Source organism: Oncorhynchus clarkii, chromosome 31, assembly GCF_045791955.1.
Source record: "Oncorhynchus clarkii lewisi isolate Uvic-CL-2024 chromosome 31, UVic_Ocla_1.0, whole genome shotgun sequence".
Taxonomy (NCBI): domain Eukaryota; kingdom Metazoa; phylum Chordata; class Actinopteri; order Salmoniformes; family Salmonidae; genus Oncorhynchus; species Oncorhynchus clarkii.
The window spans coordinates 10,257,544-10,274,831 of NC_092177.1; the positions used below are offsets into that span (position 1 = coordinate 10,257,544).

General features: G+C 45.9%; 1 protein-coding gene across 1 annotated transcript in view; it reads left to right on the top strand.

Moving 5' to 3' along the window:
• Window positions 1–203: 203 nt before the first annotated feature.
• The window catches only part of LOC139391019 (neuroligin-3-like), a 254,404-nt gene continuing 237,319 nt past the window's right edge, over window positions 204–17,288 (top strand). The window contains exon 1 of the mRNA XM_071138484.1: window positions 204–751. Within this exon, the coding sequence (XP_070994585.1) occupies window positions 247–751 (505 nt within the window). The 5' untranslated portion in view covers window positions 204–246. The remainder of the gene's footprint in view (window positions 752–17,288) is intronic.

Below are 17,288 nucleotides of genomic sequence, written 5' to 3' on the forward strand. Positions count from 1 at the left end.
CCTTTATCCAGACTGATAAGTAGATCTATGGGTGCTGGACTGTTGGGCTGAGAGACGGGATTACTGGGCGAAGGGAAGACAGGGGAAGACGGGAAGACAGGGGAAGACGGGAAGACTGGGGAAGACAGGGGAGACAGGGGAAAACAGGGGAAGACAGGGAGAGGAAAAGAAAGGCTGTGTGAGCCGGGTAGGAGACCCGACGTTTATGTTGGTGACCTGCAGTCGTTGCTGAGACTCAGACGGACCATGTGGTTTTTGCCAAGGAGAAACCGTCTCCTCTCCTCTCAGCATCAGGACCATGGAGACTGGCATGGTGCCCACATACCCAGCTCCATCTCCAGCCTCAGCATCACCGCGTCCTTCTGGATCTTAACTTTTTCCTGGTGCTTGGTGGCTGTCCGAGGCCAGGCCTACCACCCCACTGTGAACACGCAGTATGGGAAACTCCGGGGGGTGAGAGTGCCCCTACCCAGTGAGATACTGGGACCAGTGGACCAGTATTTGGGGGTCCCGTATGCAGCCTCCCCAGTGGGAGAGAAACGCTTCCTGCCCCCCGAGCCGCCCTCCTCCTGGTCAGGGATAAAGAACGCCACCCACTTTGCCCCCGTTTGCCCCCAGAATATTCACAATGCCGTGCCAGAGATTATGATGCCCATATGGTTCTCCTTCAGCCTGGATATAGTGGCCTCTTACATACAGGATCAAAACGAGGACTGTTTGTATCTAAACATCTACGTTCCTACGGAGGATGGTGAGTGGGTCGGGTATACGAGAACAAAACCAAACTATTTTTATGTATTTTCTAGCTCTTATTCTATCTCTCTCTGAGACTGTGTGTCGCTACTGTAGTGTGTGTGGAGCATGCCGTGTTGTCCTCCCTGTGCATGCTGTGTCTGTGTCCTCCACCACCACCATCTCCAGCATCCTCATTCTGACTTGATCTTCCATGGCAGACATCTATTTTCATCAACTCTCCCTTTCCATGCCACTGTTTGAGGTTCCTCTTTGTGTTGATAAAAAAATAACACCCCAAAAAGACAAAATATTACATAAAATGCCTGAAAAAACAATCAGATGTTGAAACAGATTGGGCCTAGTACTGTACCTTGGTGCACTCCCTTCCCTTACTGTCGTGAGTGTTCTGGGGATAATATGATTAGCTATGAGCTATTAGACAATGATCTTCTGTATGGTTGGTTGGTGAAATATTCTGGTACACTCAAGGCCTGTGGCATCAGACTAGACCATGTAAGACCCCTTACTTTCCTATTCTTATCTAGCATTTGTCTTTGCAGTCTTTGCAAACTACAAGTTATAGGTGCAACAAACAAAATAATACAATATTTTAACTGAAGACCTACATTTCAATCCATTAAGATCCACACAGCAAAGCTTGAAATTGTAAATGGTCCCAGTGTCATAATGATACAAAATATTGCATACAATTTAATCTTAATACGAACGGCAAATACTGTTGGCAATGTGCTGGAACGGAAAGTCCCGTCTAACTCTGAAGCACCTGTGTGGTGGTAAGGGGTCTTATATAGAAGTGCATGTGAATATGGGCTTCTTGTGTTCCAACGTGCAGCAAATTCATTCCACAATTTTGGAATATTTCTGCAGAAACACCCCCAGTTACTCTCTGGACAGTCCCTCTTTCGTTGTTGTTGATGAGGGAGGGATGGGGAGATGGGGAGGGTTTAAATCTGAAGTTGTTGCATGTCACCTTCCAGGTCTTTTCCAGAGCTTTCTGTTATTTTGTAGTTTTTTTTATTTATTTTACAGTCAAAAGAATATCCAAGGAATGTGCCAGGAAACCCAACAAGAAAATGTGTAGAAAAGGAGGTATGTAAGACAGACAACATGGTGGGAGTGAAAGAGAACGAGAGAGGAGAGAAAATGCCTCGTCTCTAAAGCCAGCGAGATATCAGCACCTATCAACCCTCAAATCAAACTGTTGACTGGGAGGAGCAGGGGACCTACAGTTCTTATTAACCTGAACGTGTGTGTGCGTGTGTGCGTGTGTGTGTGTGTGTGTGTGTGTGTGTATGTGTGTGTGTGTGTGTGTGCGTGCGTGCGTGCGCGCGTGCGTGCGTGCGTGTGCGTGCGTGCGTGCGTGTGTGTGTGTGTGATAAAGAGATAAATGGAGAGTAAAATGAAGTCCATGAAGATTGAATGCTTTTGTACTTATTTTTTCATCAGTAATGTTGCTTTTTATATGAAAGCACTGTATTTTATTTGACACACAGCTTAACAACATAATTGATCATCAAAACCAATTCAAACATGACAATGTGGATAACATTGCGCAGTCCATTAGTAATTGCAGCCTTCCAGGCTAAATCACGACAAACAGATCAATTCTTTGGAATGGAAATAACAAGGCTGATTCAATCCGAATCAGAATGGCCATTTTAAAGTCATGTAACACAAATCAGAGTTAAAGGGGCAATCTGTGATTGGTGCATCCCTTTTTCCCCCAACCTAAAACAAATATATTGTTGTTTTTCATATTCCGGATTGCCCCTTTTAAAGTTATGTAAAACTAAATCAGGGTTGGAATGAGAGGAACTTCAGGAGTTGAAAGACTTTTTTCTAATTGAAATAATTTGTCAAAGGAGACAATAAGAGAAAGCATTTGAGACCCAGGCTGTTGATTACATTTTCACATAACAGTCGAGGCATCCGTTCCAAATGGCACCCTGTTCCTTTTGTAGTGCACTACTGTTGACCAGGGCTCATAGGGTAGTGCACTACATTTAACCAGGACCTATAGGGTAGTGCACTACGTTCAACCAGGGCCCATAGGGTGCCATTTGGGACGAGGACAAGTTCTGTCTGCAAGTCATAACTCACAACAAGCAAACATTCTCCTGTAGAGAGAAAGATGCATCATTGAGATACATTGGATTAGAGTCATTACACCTCTTGGGATTCATACAAACGTTGTATTACAAAGTGGTGATGTTACTTTCATTACAGAAAATGGATGCAAATCGTGGTCAACATAGCTATTCTTTGCTTTGGTTTTCTGTAAATTCTGTCATTTCCAAGAGCAACGGTTAAAGTTTATACTTGTAATCACAGAGAAATTTGCCAAAAGCCGGTTAATTCACCTCCAAACATTGTAACTATCAGAAGCCTTAATATTAAAGCTGATATTAAATCTAACGTTCTGTTAGTTTTAAGCAGTCGGAAATCTCGGAAACGTTACATTTGAGAGGCAGGAAGCACAGCCATTAGCCTCACCTAGTGATTTTGCAGACAGACACACACACACACACACACACACACACACACACACTCCCGCTCACTTTAGTAAACCAATTTAGTTTGAGACAGACGGAGCCCCAACAGGCGTTTCTGAATTAGTCCCAGTAGTAGAATACACACAGAAATATCCCTTTAATATTCAACCTCCACTTGGAAACATTTTCAATTAACTTCCTCATGTTTCGTAATGAGGAAATAGTTTATCATATGTTTGCTATGTTGATTTTGTGACGTATGATTGTGCTGAAGGGGTGACTGTGTTTGCATCTTAAATGGCACCCTATTCCCTATATAGTGCACTACTTATTACTAGGGTCCATAGGGCTCTATTTAGGGAATAGGGTTCGATTTGGGATATGCTTGGTGTATTGCATAGCTCATTGAAATGGAAAGGGACAGTTTAAATTGTACTACTTCAACATGTTTGTTAACTTTTTTAATCTAATGCATGGATATACAGCATTTTGTGCTATAGTAGGTTGATGATGCAAACTTTGTTAAACTTAAGCAAATATGTTGATTAAATAATTTGCTTTAGTCATGATTCTGCTCTAGAAAGAGTGAGTGTATGGGGCCCCCCGGGTGGCGCAGCGCCAGCTGTGCCATCAGAGACTCTGGGTTCGCGCCCAGGCTCTGTCGTAACCGGCCGCAACCGGGAGGTTCGTGGGGCGATGCACAATTGGCCTAGCGTCATCCGGGTTAGGGAGGGCTTGGCTGGTAGGGATGTCTCATCGCGCACCAGCGACCCCTGTGGCGGGCCAGGCGCAGTGCGCGCTAACCAAGGTTGCCAGGTGCACGGTGTTTCCTCCGACACATTGGTGCGGCTGGCTTCTGGGTTGGATGCACGCTGTGTTAAGAAGCAGTTTGGCAAATTTTTTGAATTTTACCCCTTTTTCTCCCCAATTTCGTGGTACACTGCGCCCAGCCCGCCACAGGAGTCGCTGGTGCACGATGAGACAAGGACACCCCTACCGACCAAGCCCTCCCTAACCCGGGCGACGCTAGGCCAATTGTGCGTCGCCCCACGGACCTCCCGGTCGCGGCCGGTTACGACAGAGCCTGGGCGCGAACCCAGGGACTCTGATGGCACAGCTGGCGCTGCAGTACAGCGCCCTTAACCACTGCGCCACCCGGGAGGCCCACTCCTGTTACTTTCTTAGTAATTGTACAGTAATCAGTAATATATGTGTCAGTTGTGAATGAAGTTATGAACTTTGAAATGCTTTTCTAACACTAGGACCTTTATAGTGGAACAGAGTCATACACCCACCAGAGATATGTTGGTATCTACAAACCCTTAAATTATCACAGCTATATTGTGAAGCTTCAATCTCTTTATGAACATGTATCCTCAAGAGGTACACTATGATTCATTCTGAGGAAGAAGCGTGGCATTAGGCTCCCAATACAATGGTTGTATGATCGTTGCCAAGCAACAATAAGCAGCAGTTGTGATTGGAGCGGGAGTTCAGGGCTAGTTCAGCATTTCTAGACAATAATTCAAAGAAAATGATGTATGGAGAAAAGTGCATGTATGATTACATTGAAAATACATAATAGCTACTTAATATACAGTGTCTTGCGAAAGTATTCGGCCCCCTTGAACTTTGCGACCTTTTGCCACATTTCAGGCTTCAAACATAAAGATATAAAACTGTATTTTTTTGTGAAGAATCAACAACAAGTGGGACACAATCATGAAGTGGAACAACGTTTATTGGATATTTCAAACTTTTTTAACAAATCAAAAACTGAAAAATTGGGCGTGCAAAATTATTCAGCCCCTTTACTTTCAGTGCAGCAAACTCTATCCAGAAGTTCAGTGAGGATCTCTGAATGATCCAATGTTGACCTAAATGACTAATGATGATAAATACAATCCACCTGTGTGTAATCAAGTCTCCGTATAAATGCACCTGCACTGTGATAGTCTCAGAGGTCCGTTAAAAGCGCAGAGAGCATCATGAAGTACAAGGAACACACCAGGCAGGTCCGAGATACTGTTGTGAAGAAGTTTAAAAGCCGGATTTGGATACAAAAAGATTCCCCAAGCTTTAAACATCCCAAGGAGCACTGTGCAAGCGATAATATTGAAATGGAAGGAGTATCAGACCACTGCAAATCTACCAAGACCTGGCCGTCCCTCTAAACTTTCAGCTCATACAAGGAGAAGACTGATCAGAGATGCAGCCAAGAGGCCCATGATCACTCTGGATGAACTGCAGAGATCTACAGCTGAGGTGGGAGACTCTGTCCATAGGACAACAATCAGTCGTATATTGCACAAATCTGGCCTTTATGGAAGAGTGGCAAGAAGAAAGCCATTTCTTAAAGATATCCATAAAAAGTGTTAAAGTGACACACCAAACATGTGGAAGAAGGTGCTCTGGTCAGATGAAACCAAAATTGAACTTTTTGGCAACAATGCAAAACGTTATGTTTGGCGTAAAAGCAACACAGCTGAACACACCATCCCCACTGTCAAACATGGTGGTGGCAGCATCATGGTTTGGGCCTGCTTTTCTTCAGCAGGGACAGGGAAGATGGTTAAAATTGATGGGAAGATGGATGGAGCCAAATACAGGACCATTCTGGAAGAAAACCTGATGGAGTCTGCAAAAGACCTGAGACTGGGACAGAGATTTGTCTTCCAACAAGACAATGATCCAAAACATAAAGCAAAATCTACAATGGAATGGTTCAAAAATAAACATATCCAGGTGTTAGAATGACCAAGTCAAAGTCCAGACCTGAATCCAATCGAGAATCTGTGGAAAGAACTGAAAACTGCTGTTCACAAATGCTCTCCATCCAACCTCACTGAGCTCGAGCTGTTTTGCAAGGAGGAATTGGAAAAAATGTCAGTCTCTCGATGTGCAAAACTGATAGAGACATACCCCAAGCAACCTACAGCTGTAATCGCAGCAAAAGGTGGCGCTAAAAAGTATTAACTTAAGGGGGCTGAATAATTTTGCAATTTTGCAATTTTGCAATTTTTCAGTTTTTAAATTTGTTAAAAAAGTTTGAAATATCCAATAAATGTTGTTCCACTTCATGATTGTGTCCCACATGTTGTTGATTCTTCACAAAAAAATACAGTTTTATATCTTTATGTTTGAAGCCTGAAATGTGGCAAAAGGTCGCAAAGTTCAAGGGGGCCGAATACTTTCGCAAGGCACTGTATATGAGCCAAACTATGCCAACATAGAGAAGGTTATGAGTGGTATGATGAAACCACTCAACACTGGCATAAACTTTCCATCACTGCACACAAAACATGATATAGGTTTATTTTTGTTCAGAATCGTCAAGCACCATTGGAGCTGTTTTGAGAATAGCTGCTAAAACTTGTGCCTACAAACTTGTATTATTCAGAGTAGTGCACCTGCCTATTATAGGCAGAGAAACCTCACCACCCTCTGTGAAGAAAGACCCGGTCTGTCTGTGTCTTGACCCAGAATATGGAGAAGGAGAGAGAGAGAGAGAGAGAGAGAGAGAGAGAGAGAGAGAGAGAGAGAGAGAGAGAATGCTTCAGACAGAGAGAGACAGGCAGAGTGAAAGAGAGAGAGAGACAGGCAGAGTGAAAGAGAGAGAGAGACAGAGATAGGGAGGGAGGGAGAAGGCTTCAGACAGAGAGAGACAGGCAGAGTGAAAAGGAGAGAGAGAGAGAGATGGGAGGGAGGGAGGGAGGGAGAAGGCTTCAGACAGAGAGAGACAGGCAGAGTGAAAGAGAGACAGAGAGACAGGCAGAGTGAAAGAGAGAGAGCGACAGAGATAGGGAGGGAGGGAGAAGGCTTCAGACAGAGAGAGACAGGCAGAGTGAAAGAGAGAAAGAGAGACAGAGAGACAGGCAGAGTGAAAGAGAGAGAGAGAGACAGAGAGACAGGCAGAGTGAAAGAGAGAGAGAGAGAGAGAGAGAGAGACAGGCAGAGTGAAAGAGAGAGAGAGAGAGAGACAGAGAGACAGGCAGAGTGAAAGAGAGAGATAGAGACAGAGAGAGACAGGCAGAGTGCAAGAGAGAGAGAGAGACAGAGAGACAGGCAGCGTGAGAGAGAGAGAGAGATAGGGAGGGAGAAGGTTTCAGACAGAGAGAGACAGGCAGAGTGAACGAGAGAGAGAGACAGAGAGACAGGCAGAGTGAAAGAGAGAGAGAGAGAGATAGGGAGGGAGGGAGAAGGTTTCAGACAGAGAGAGACAGGCATTGTGAAAGAGAGAGAGAGACAGAGATAGGGAGGGAGGGAGAAGGCTTCAGACAGAGAGAGACAGGCAGAGTGAAAGAGAGAGAGAGAGAGAGATAGGGAGGGTGGGAGAAGGTTTCAGACAGAGAGAGACAGGCAGAGTGAAAGAGAGAGAGAGGCCTCGGAAAGTGGAGAACCGTACAATAACCTGTCCTAAGATCAAAGTTTCTCTATTGTCTGAATAGAAAATGTGGGTCATGTTTCAGTATAGAAGTCTGTTATGACTCTCGCAGTGACCAGGGCATCATCGAGTGTTGATACATACAACACATGACCTTCCTTAGTTATTCCACCGCTGGCTGGTGCACTGTAATGTCCAGGCCAGGCAGGTATGGGCTAAGGTCATGTGGAGGAGGCTGAACATGCAACATCAGCATTTGGGCTACAGAGGGTGTGTGTGTGTGTGTGTGTGTGTGTGTGTGTGTGTGTGTGTGTGTGTGTGTGTGTGTGTGTGTGTGTGTGTGTGTGTGTGTGTGTGTGTGTGTGTGTGTGTGTGTGTGTGTGTGTGTGTGTGTGTGCATTGGTATTTTTCAAATGATTAATTGCATATAGCCTTACGTATATTTCTCTCTCTGAATAACTGAACTGAGGAGAGGTTTAATGAGGGGCAGAGGCATCGATCCATAGTGGCAAATATCCCTTCGATTCCCTGCTAGATGGCTAGACAGACAGACAGACAGACAGACAGACAGACAGACAGACAGGTTGACTTTGCTTTATGAGTTCATACAGACCCTGATGAGGGTTACTGTGTGAAAGACTTCCTCTATAATGGTAGCTCATTTCATTAATTCCTGGACTTTAACAGAGACCTATTTAAACCCAGGGCGCTCCTTCATGAAGTCATCACTGCGATTGTGTGAGTTTAATGGTATAACGAAAAAGTATAAAACGTGTTGTTTTTTTACATCCTCTGGTGCTGTGTTCATTATGTGTCTCCAATGACACCCCATTCCCTTATATGGTACATTACTAAGGCACTAGCTGTTTATGTCTTTATTATAAACGTATATGGTACATTACTAAGGCTGTTTATGTCTTTATTATAAACTTATATGGTACATTACTAAGGCACTAGCTGTTTATGTCTTTATTATAAACGTATATGGTACATTACTAAGGCACTAGCTGTTTATGTCTTTATTTTAAACGTATATGGTACATTACTAAGGCACTAGCTGTTTATGTCTTTATTTTAAACGTATATGGTACATTACTAAGGCACTAGCTGTTTATGTCTTTATTTTAAACTTGCAGTTCCAATGTGAGTAGCCAGCCCAGGTGAGCTTTTAAAACGATCTCCCATGGAGTTCACTGTTCTCCAGATGGTGTCAGAGATTTCTGAGAGGCATACAGGACACATGACCCTCTCTGTCCTAGTTTAACCTCTTTCATCAGACAGGTTGAGAGAAGTGGAGAGAAAAAGGCATTTTCAAGTCCTGTCCTTGATTTTTCGGGTACACTCGACTGCCGTTCACATGCAGGTCAGAAACCTGTCACAAGATTGTACCAGACGCAGGGAGGGAGAAATAGAGAGGTATAGAGATAGGGAGTACGGGAGGGAGAGAGAGAGAGAGAGAGAGCTAGAGAGAGGGAGTGAGGGAGAAAGAGATTGAGAGTGGTAGAGCGAGAGAGAGAGGGAGAGAGAGAGGTAGAGAGAGAGAGAGAGATAAATTTCCTCCTGTGTGCTACCTAAACTGTCCCTTTTTCAAGACCCTGTCTTTCAAAGATCATTTGTAAAAATTGAAATAACTTCACAGATCTTCATTGTAAAGGGTTTAAACATTGTTTCCCATGCTTGTTCAATGAACCATAAACAATTAATGAACATACACCTATGGAATGGTCGTTAAGACACTAACAGCTTACAGACGGTAGGCAATGGTGACAGTTATGATAACTTAGGACACTAAAGAGGCCTTTCTACTTGACTCTGAAAAACACCAAAAGAAAGATGCCCAGAGTCCCTGCTCATCTGCGTGAATGTGCCTTAGGCATGCTGCAAGGAGGCATGAGGACTGCAGATGTGGCCAGGGCAATAAATGTCCGTACTGTGAGACGCCTAAGACAGCGCTAGTGGGAGACAGGACGGACAGCTGATCGTCCTCGCAGTGGCAGACCACGTGTAACAACACCTGCACAGGATCGGTACATCCGAACATCACACCTGCGGGACAAGTACAGAATGGCAACAACAACTGCCCAAATTACACCAGGAACGCAAAATCCCTCCATCAGTGCTCAGACTGTCTGCAATAGGCTGAGAGAGGCTGGAATGAGGGCTTGTAGGCCTATTGTAAGGCAGGTCCTCACCAGACATCACCGGCAACAACGCTGCCTATGGCCGCAAACCCACCGTCGCTGGACCAGACAGGACTGGCAAAAAGTGCTCTTCACTGACGAGTCGCGGTTTTGTTTACCAGGGGTGATGTTCGGATTCGCGTTTATCGTCGAAGGAATGAGCGTTACTCCGAGGCCTGTACTCTGGAGCGGGATCGATTTGGAGGTGGAGGGTCCGTCATGGTCTGGGTCGGTGTGTCACAGCGTCATCAAACTGAGCTCGTTGTCATTGCAGGCAATCTCAATGCTGTGCGTTACAGGGCAGACATCCTCCTCCCTCGTGGTACCCTTCCTGCAGGCTCATCCTGACATGACCCTCCAACATGACAATGCCACCAGCCATACTGCCATGGCCAGCAAAGATCCCGGATCTCAATCCATTGAGCACATCTGGGACCTGTTGGATCGGAGGGTGAGGGCTAGGGCCATTCCCCCCCAGAAATGTCCGGGAACTTGCAGGTGCCTTGGTGGAAGTGTGGGGTAACATCTCACAAGAACTGGCAAATCTGGTGCAGTCCATGAAGAGAAGATGCACTGCAGTACAACATATACTGACTGTTACTCTTGATTTTGACCTCCCTTTGTTCAGGGACACATTATTCAATTTCTGTTAGTCACATGTCTGTGGAACTTGTTCAGTTTATGTCTTAGTTGTTGAATCTTGTTATGTTCATACAAATATTTACACATGTTAAGTTTGTTGAAAATGAACATAGTTGACAGTGAGAGGAAGTTTTTTTTTTCTGAGTTTATATCCCCCCACTAGAATCACCTTTAATGAAGACAGGTTCTCCATCCTGGAGAGGGAAATCCATCTTTTTTAGGCCCAGGGACATGTACTAGTCTGTGGCGACCGAAATGCCAGAACCGGACAAGAACTTGACCTTAACCCAGAGTCTCTCAGAGCGTTCACAGTCAGCCCACTGACACCCCTATCAGACCACAGCAAAATCACAGTCTACTTGAACAGAGCAATACTCAATCACGAGGCATCAAAGCCAAAGGAACTAAGTCATTTAAAAAAATGCTATAGATGGAAGGAATGTAGTGTGAAAACCTACCAAAAACAATTAGGCAACAACAAATTCAATCCCTTCTAGACAATATCCCGGACAAAACTCCCCACTGTCTCCACTGTAATAGTGAAGCTGTCAATTCGGAGGTAGAAAATGTCAACAGTATATTTGACCGCTCAGCTTCCCTATCTAATCTAAAAATTTCAAACAGAAAACCGAAGAAAATGAACAACAATGACAAATGGTTTGATGAAGAATGCAAATATCCTAAGAAAGAAATTGAGAAAACCTGTTCAACCAAAAACATAGAGACCTGGAAAACCTGAGTCATCAGTATGGTGAATCACTAAAACAATACAGAAATACACTATGGAAAAAGAAGGAACAGCACATCAGAAATCAGCTCAATGTAATTGAAGAATCCGTAGAATCTAACCACTTCTGGGAAAAACACTAAACAAATAACAACACAAAGAATTATCTATCCAAAATGGAGATGTATGGATAAACCACTTCTCCAATCTTTTTGGCTCTATAACAAAGAACAAACAGCAAAAACATATAGATTATCAAATGCAAATCTTTAAAGGCTACCAGAACCCACTGGATTCTCCAATTACCTTGAATGAACTACAGGACAAAATAAAAACACTCCAACCCAAAAAGGCCTGTGCGTTTACGCATTGAAGGTAGGTGAGGAGTCAAACGCAGGGGGGCAGAGATGTCAGTGTCGCGTATATTTTAATAAGGGCAAGTCCAAAAACACGGTACAGTACAATACCCCAAAAACAATGCCCAACACAGTGGGAACTAACAGTACTCCCGAAAGGTGCAAAAACACAACGCACCTTACTATAATAACCACACGCAAAATACACAGAGGAAAGCCTCCACAAGCAACAGGAAAATAATCCCACACAAACCTAAGCGGGGAAACAGGGGTAAATATACAGAAATGAAAGCGAATGAAAATGTGAATGAGCCAAAGACAAAACAGACGGAAAAGGAAACATGGATCGGTGAGGACTAGAAGGCCGGCGACGCCGACCGCCGAACACCTCCCCAACTAGGAGAGGAAACATGGATCGGTGAGGACTAGAAGGCCGGCGACGGCGACCGCCGAACACCGCCCCAACTAGGAGAGGAAACATGGATCGGTGAGGACTAGAAGGCCGGCGACGCCGACCGCCGAACACCGCCCCAACTAGGAGAGGAAACATGGATCGGTGAGGACTAGAAGGCCGGCGACGCCGACCGCCGAGCACCGCCCCAACTAGGAGAGGAAACATGGATCGGTGAGGACTAGAAGGCCGGCGACGCCGACCGCCGAACACCGCCCCAACTAGGAGAGGAAACATGGATCGGTGAGGACTAGAAGGCCGGCGACGCCGACCGCCGAACACCGCCCCAACTAGGAGAGGAAACATGGATCGGTGAGGACTAGAAGGCCGGCGACGCCGACCGCCGAACACTGCCCCAACTAGGAGAGGAAACATGGATCGGTGAGGACTAGAAGGCCGGCGACGCCGACCGCCGAACACCGCCCCAACTAGGAGAGGAAACATGGATCGGTGAGGACTAGAAGGCCGGCGACGCCGACCGCCGAACACCGCCCCAACTAGGATAGGAAACATGGATCGGTGAGGACTAGAAGGCCGGCGACGCCGACCGCCAAACACCGCCCCAACTAGGAGAGGAAACATGGATCGGTGAGGACTAGAAGGCCGGCGACGCCGACCGCCGAGCCCCAACTAGGAGAGGAAACATGGATCGGTGAGGACTAGAAGGCCGGCGACGCCGACCGCCGAACACCGCCCCAACTAGGAGAGGAAACATGGATCGGTGAGGACTAGAAGGCCAGGGACGCCGACTGCCGAGCACCGCCCCAACTAGGAGAGGAAACATGGATCGGTGAGGACTAGAAGGCCGGCGACGCCGACCGCCGAGCACCGCCCCAACTAGGAGAGGAAACATGGATCGGTGAGGACTAGAAGGCCGGCGACGCCGACGGCCGAACACCGCCCGAACTAGGAGAGGAAACACCTTCGGTGGAAGTCGTGACACTGTGGTGTTGATGGTATCCTCAATGAAATGATCAAATTCACACACAACAAATTCCAATTGCTTATACTTAAACTCTTTAACATCATCCTCAGCTCTGGCATTTTCCCCAATATTTGGAACTGAGGACTGATCATCCCAATCCACAAAAGTGGAGACAAATTTGACCCCAATAACTACCGTGTCAACAGCAACCTTGGGAAAATCCACTGCATTATCATCAACAGCAGCCTGTACTGAGCATTGTACTGAGCCAATGTCAAGTTGGCTTTTTACCAAATTATCATATGCCAGACCACATATTCACTGTACACCCTAATTGACAAACAAACAAAACAAAACAAAGGCAGTCTTCTTATGTTTTGTTGATTTCAAAAAAGCATTTGACTCAATTTGTAATGAGGGTCTGCTATACAAATTGATGGAAAATGGTGTTGGTGGAAAAACATACAACATTATAAAATCTGTGTACACAAACATCAGGTGTGCAGTTAAAATAGGCAAAAAACACATATTTCTTCCCACAGGGCCGAGGGGTGAGACAGGGATGCAGCTTAAGCCCCACCCTCTTCAACATATATATCAACGAATTGGCGAGGGCACTAGAACAGTCTGCAGCACCCGGCCTCACCCTACTAGAATCTGAAGTCAAATGTCTACTGTTTGCTGATGATCTGTTGCTTCTGTCACCAACCAAGGAGGGCCTACAGCAGCACCTAGATATTTTGCACAGATTCTGCCAGACCTGGGCCCTGACAGTAAATCTCAGTAAGACCAAAATAATGGTGTTCTAAAAAAGGTCCAGTTGCCAGGACCACAAATACAAATTCCATATTGACACCGCTGCCCAAATGCACACAAAGAGCTACACATACCTCGGGCTACAAATCAGTGCCAGAGGTAACTTCCACAAAGCAGTGAATGTTCTGAGAGACAAGGCTAGCAGGGCATTCTAGGCCATCAAAAGGAACATAAAATTCGACATACCAACTAGGATCTGGCTAAAATACTTGAAATAGTTGCCCTTTATGGTTGTGAGGTCTGGGGTCCGCTCACCAACCAATAATTCACAAAATGGGACAAACAAAATGTAATTTTTTATTTAACTAGGAAAGTCAGTTAAGAACAAATTATTATTTTTAAAAACAGGCTAGGAACAGTGGGTTAACTGCCTGTTCAGGAGCAGAACGACAGATTTGTGGGATTTGAACTTGCAACCTTCCGGTTACTAGTCCATTGCTCTAACCACTAGGCTACCCTGCCAGAAAAGAGCCGTTAAATTCTACAACCACCTAATGGGAAGTGATTCCCAAATCCTTCCATAACAAAGCTATCACATACAGAGAGATGAACCTGGGGAATCCCCTAAGCAAGCTGGTCCTGGGGCTCTGTTCACAAACACAAACAGACTCCACAGAGCCCCAGGACATCAACACAATTAGACCCAACCAAATCATGAGAAAACAAAAAGATAATTACTTGACACATTGGAAAGAATTAACAAAAAAAACTGAGTAAACTAGAATGCTATTTGGCCCTCAACAGAGAATACACAGTGGCAGAATACCTGACCACTGTGACTGACCCACACTTAAGGAAAGCTTTGACTATGTACAGACTCTGTGAGCATAGCCTTGCTATTGAGAAAGGCCGTCGTAGGCAGACATGGCTCTCAAGAGAAGACAGGCTATGTGCTCACTGCCCACAAAATGAGATGGAAACTGAGCAAAAATTCCTAACCTCCTGCCAAATGTATGACCATATTAGAGACAAGTATTTCTCTCAGATTACACATATCCACAAAAAATGTGAAAACAAACCCGATTTTGATAAACTCCCATATCTACTGGGTGAAATACCACAGTGTGAGATCACAGCAGCAAGATTTGTGACCTGCTGCCACAAGAAAAGGGCAACCAGTGAAGAACAAACACCATTGTAAATACAACCTCTATTTAAGTTGATTTATTTATTTAGAGAGAGAGAGAGAGAGAGAGAGAGAGAGAGAGAGAGGGAGAGAGAGAGAGAGAGAGAGAGAGAGAGAGGGAGAGAGAGAGAGAGAGAAAGAGAGAGAGAGAGAGAGAGAGAGAGAGAGAGAGAGAGAGAGAGAGAGAGAGAGAGAGAGAGAGAGAGAGAGAGAGAGAGAGAGAGAGAGAGAGAGAGAGAGAGAGAGAGAGAGAGAGAGAGAGAGAGAGAGAGAGAGAGAGAGAGAGAGAGAGAGAGAGAGAGAGAGAGAGAGAGGGAGAGAGAGAGAGAGAGAGAGAGAGAGAGAGAGGGAGAGAGAGAGAGAGAGAGAGAGAGAGAGAGAGAGAGAGAGAGAGAGAGAGAGAGAGAGAGAGGGAGAGAGAGACAGAGAGAGAGAGAGAGAGAGAGAGAGAGAGAGAGAGAGAGAGAGAGAGAGAGAGAGAGAGAGAGAGAGAGAGAGAGAGAGAGAGAGAGAGAGAGAAGAAAGAGAGAGAGAGAGAGAGAGAGAGAGAGAGGGAGAGAGAGAGAGAGAGAGAGAGGCCACTGAGAGAAAGAGAGAGAGAGAGAGAGAGAGAGAGAGAGAGAGAGAGAGGGAGAGAGAGACAGAGAGAGAGAGAGAGAGAGAGAGAGAGAGAGAGAGAGAGAGAGAGAGAGAGAGAGAGAGAGAGAGAGAGAGAGAGAGAGAGAGACAGAGAGAGAGAGAGAGAGAGAGAGAGAGAGAGAGAGAGAGAGAGAGAGAGAGAGAGAGAGAGAGAGAGAGAGAGAGAGGGAGAGAGAGAGAGAGAGAGAGAGAGAGAGAGAGAGAGAGAGAGAGAGAGAGAGAGAGAGAGAGAGGGAGAGAGAGGGAGAGAGAGACAGAGAGAGAGAGAGAGAGAGAGAGAGAGAGAGAGAGAGAGAGAGAGAGAGAGAGAGAGAGAGAGAGAGAGAGAGAGAGAGAGAGAGAGAGAGAGAGAGAGAGAGAGAGAGAGAGAGAGAGAGAGAGAGAGAGAGAGAGAGAGAGGGAGAGAGAGAGAGGGAGAGAAGGCCACTGCCTGTGAAAATGCCCCAGAAAAAAACCTCTGTTTATTAACAGCTGCTGACCTGACTGACTGAGGTTTGTCAGAGAGCTATGAAAACTGCAAAAGAGGCCCAATCCCCATTAGACTGTGTCTGGGCCATGGCCGACACTATCGCAGCCTGAAAATCCCTTTGGCTGTTACACTCAACCCTGCCTGCCTGGAGAGAGGAAGGGGAGATAGAGATTTAGAGAGAGAGAGATATAGGAAAGGAGAGGGGTAATAGATAAAAATAGAGACTGAAAGAGAAGGCGCGACAGGGATGGAGAGAGAAGGAGAGAGGAGCTACCACCTCACCACAGGGGAGGAAGGCTGTGTGCCAGCAGTCATGGCAAAAACAATTTTTTGGAGAAGAATAGCCTCTGCTTCTGTCTGGTTAGGATATAGAGGGGAACGGATATCCCTTCTCCACTGTTCTGATGAGGTTTTAGAGGGGAACGGCTGTCCCCTCTCCCCTGTTCTGATGAGGTTGTAGAGGGGAACGGCTGTCCCCTCTCCACTGTTCTGATGAGGTTTTAGAGGGGAACGGATGTCCCCTCTCCCCTGTTCTGATGAGGTTGTAGAGGGGAACAGCTGTCCCCTCTCCCCTGTTCTGATGAGGTTGTAGAGGGGAACGGATGTCCCCTCTCCCCTGTTCTGATGAGGTTGTAGAGGGGAACGGATGTCCCCTCTCCTCTGTTCTGATGAGGTTGTAGAGGGGAACGGCTGTCCCCTCTCCACTGTTCTGATGAGGTTTTAGAGGGGAACGGATGTCCCCTCTCCCCTGTTCTGATGAGGTTGTAGAGGAGAACGGATGTCCCCTCTCCACTGTTCTGATGAGGTTGTAGAGGGGAACGGATGTCCCCTCTCCACTGTTCTGATGAGGTTGTAGAGGGGAACGGATGTCCCCTCTCCACTGTTCTGATGAGGTTGTAGAGGGGAATGGATGTCCCCTCTCCACTGTTCTGATGAGGCTGGGGAGACACTTCAGTATAAATGTGTCAGGGACTGAATGGGGGAGTGGTTAGCCATTTCAGTTTCTATGGTCGTCTCCCAAATGGCACCCTATTCCCTACATAGTACACTACTTCTGACCAGATCACAATGCCAATAGGGTGTAATTTGGGACGCATACCATTTGTCATGGTCAGCTTGTGACCCTAGTTAGCGCTCTAGCCTCAGGAACTGTCCCAAATTGCCCCCTGTTCGCTTTTTAGTCCACTAAAAGAAGTTGATTATAGATAGGGGATAGGGTGTAATTCTGGAAGCTAGCCTCAGCTTTAGCCAGTAGCCACCTCATTCACTCTGACTTGAGATGCAAGACACAGCTTAGTCAGGAAACAACCATTCACAGCCCCCTG